The sequence below is a fragment of the Protobothrops mucrosquamatus genome, unplaced genomic scaffold, assembly GCF_001527695.2.
Source record: "Protobothrops mucrosquamatus isolate PMUCROS unplaced genomic scaffold, P.Mucros_1.0 scaffold10824, whole genome shotgun sequence".
Taxonomy (NCBI): domain Eukaryota; kingdom Metazoa; phylum Chordata; class Lepidosauria; order Squamata; family Viperidae; genus Protobothrops; species Protobothrops mucrosquamatus.
Window position 1 is genome coordinate 10,160 of NW_015396608.1, and position 3,073 is coordinate 13,232.

General features: G+C 47.2%; 1 protein-coding gene across 1 annotated transcript in view; it reads left to right on the forward strand.

The window, feature by feature from the left end:
* Window positions 1-2,099: 2,099 nt before the first annotated feature.
* The window catches only part of LOC107301228 (coiled-coil domain-containing protein 3-like), a gene marked incomplete at its 3' end in the record, with an annotated part of 5,424 nt that continues 4,450 nt past the window's right edge, over window positions 2,100-3,073 (forward strand). The window contains exon 1 of the mRNA XM_015830482.1: window positions 2,100-2,514. Coding sequence (XP_015685968.1) covers window positions 2,138-2,514 — 377 coding nt within the window. The remainder of the gene's footprint in view (window positions 2,515-3,073) is intronic.

Here is a 3,073-nt window from a genome sequence, read left to right on the forward strand (position 1 = left end):
GTTTTTTTTCTTTTCCAAGGTGGGTTTTTGGGACGTTAATCCTCAGATGTCTGTTGCATGATTGCCCCATTTTCTTGCTCTCCCTCTGCATTTAACGGCTAGTCTTCCTTTTTGAAAACACCGCAGAAGCTGAGCTGTGTTAGTAGGGTACCAAAAAATCCAAAGGAATCTGCTTGAATCTTTTCCAACTAATTTTATTAAAAAAAAAAAATCACCAGCTTTCCTGAGCTGCAACTTCTGTCTTTCAATGCAAGTTGGCAAAGAGGCTTCTAGACTCCTCCTGACTTTCTTAAAGTGAAGTCTTCCTTAATTTATTGCATCCAGTTTTGGTCACCACGATGTAAAACAGATGTTGAGACTCTAGAAAGAGTACAGAGAAGAGCAACAAAGATGATTAGGGGACTGGAGGCTAAAACATATAAGGAACGGTTGCTGGAATTGGGTATGTCTAGTTTAACGAAGAGAAGGACGAGGGGGGACAGGATAGCAGTCTTCCAATATCTCAGGGGCTGCCCCAAAGAAGAGGGAGTCAAGCTATTCTCCAAGACGCCTGAAGGCAGGACAAGAAGCAATGGGTGGAAACTGATCAAGGAGAGAAGCAACCTAGAACTAAGGAGAAACTTCCTGACAGTTAGAACAATTAACCAGTGGAACAACCTGCCTCTAGAAGCGATGAATGCTCCAACACTGGAAGTTTTTAAGAAGAGACTGGACAGCCATTTGTCTGAAATGGTATAGGGTTTCCTGCCTGAGCAGGGGGTTGGACTAGATCAGGGCTTTTCAACCAGTGGTACGGGCACCACATGTGGTACATTGGTACCTGGCAGGTGGTACGCGACCATCCTAGAAAAGTGGTAGCGGGGGAGGGGAATGAGCTCAACTGGTGGCAGCACCACACAAGCCTGAGCGAGAGACGGCTGGAGCTGCAGGGCTGTCAGGGCTCTGTGGAAGCGCCAGGATCAGTGCCAGGCTCCAGCTGGGCCCAGAAGAAGCGCCGATCAGCTGGAATGTTGCAGGCTCTCCAGGGTATTGTGATTTACATTCAGATGCTTGGCAACTGATTCATATTTATGACGGTCACAGTGTCTCGGGGTCATGTGAAATGACCAAAACCTGCTGCAACTACCCAGCAGATGGGGGGGAATAAAAACCAAACACCCCCCACCCCACCCCCGCTGCCAATCCTCAACAGAAATGCTCACAACAATGAAAACCTCGGACAGGAGGAAGAGCGCCGCTGGGAGGACAGGCAGGTGTCTTGCTCGACTGTGGCTTGGGGGGCACTTTTTTCAGTGCCGTTGTAACTTTGAACAGTCACTAAGCGAACTGTTGTAAGTCGAGGACTACCTGTACTTTATCACCTTTTTCCTTTTTTTGGGGGGGGGGTCATCAAGTTTTTGACACCTTGCTAAGCGACTGGTGGTACTCGGATATTGCCATATCCTAAAAGTGGTACAATGGGTGAAAAGGTTGAAAAGCCCTGGACTAGATGACCTCCAAGGTCCCTTCCAACATTATTATTATTATTATTATTATTATTATTATTATTATTATTATTATTATTATTATTATTATTATTATTATTATTATTATTATTATTATTATTATTATTATTATTATTATTACCTCTCAATGTTTAAAGCCTCTTTCTTGAGTGCACACATTCCTTCTAATTTCTTTCCTCCAAGCTTCCCCGGTGCATCTGTCTGATCCTTTGCAACGTCCTTGTGTTTTTAATCTGCTGCAAAACTCAAGGAGGACGAGAAGCAACAGGCAAGGAGCCCATTTTCAGCTCTGGTGCTACTTCTGCCTTTGGGGCCCTCCCCTCTTCCTTTTCTTCTGCTCCAGAAGAGGCAGAAAGATGGCATGGCGCCCCTTCTTTTCCAACCCCTGCTGAACACTTGACTAAAGAAACTTCTCCCGTCTCTTGTTACCGCTCCTCCCTGCCTTGGAGAGAGGGTCCCCATTGGTCAAATCGGAGCCCTTGACCACCTCTCCAACTCAGCTTTTTGCCAATCAAGTTCTGCCTGCCCCCAGGCATCCTGTTTCATAAACTTAGCCTCCCTTTAGATCTGTGTGCTTTAAAAAAAAAGTTCCCAGAGAGCCTGGAGCATCCAGAGCTCAGCCTGCATCCATCATGGAGCAAAGAAGCTTGTTGCTAAGTCTTCTCTTCCTTGGGGATCAGTTGGGATCCAGCCTGGCTTGTCAGCTGCCCTCTGACTGGAGGCCACTGAGCGAAGGGTGCCGAGCAGAGCTGGCGGCCACGATTGTCTATGCCAAAGTCTTAGCTCTGCACCAGGACATGTACAGCATGTACAACTATTTGCCCTGGCAGTACGAAGCCATGGACGGAGGGCTGTTTTACTCCGCGGAGATCGAGATGCTGTGTGATCAAGCTTGGGGGAGCATGTTGGAAGTGCCAGCCGGGTCCCGGTTGAACCTCACCGGACTGGGCTACTTCTCCTGCCACTCCCACACGGTCATGCAAGATTATTCCTACTTCTTCTTCCTCAGGTGAGCCCGTCAGGCAGATTTGCCCATCCGCAAAAAAAGACGACTGTTGCCTAGAGTAAAATAGTGTGGGGATTTCGTGCTGAAGTTGCTCGTGCGCGGTTTGCAAAAGACTTCCCAGGTCTTGGACCGCATCCTCGTTTGGCTTAAAGGCTCTTTAGCAAGTTGAGGATGGAGGGCGGAGAGAAACCCCTCGAACTTAACGTGACAGAGAGGGAGTTTTGCCTTCTGTGTAGCCCTTCAGATTTCAAGGTCTGGTGTATGTTTTTGAGTACCAATAAAGGAGAATATTGTACTTCAGGGTTGAAATGAGGGGTCCTGGGTGCTCTCTGAGCTGGGTGGTTTTCTTACAGAAGTTTCATGACCCAACTAGGTAACACCATCAGTGCTTCTAGGGAATGAGGTTTGCTAGGATGATGATGATGATGATGATGATGATGATGATGATGATGATGATTTGGTCCTTGGTGCTCTCTGAGCTTGGTGATTTTCTTGCAGATGTTTTGTGACCCAACTAGGGTACATTATTAGTGCTAGAAGGGAGGGGCATAGAGGAGGAGGA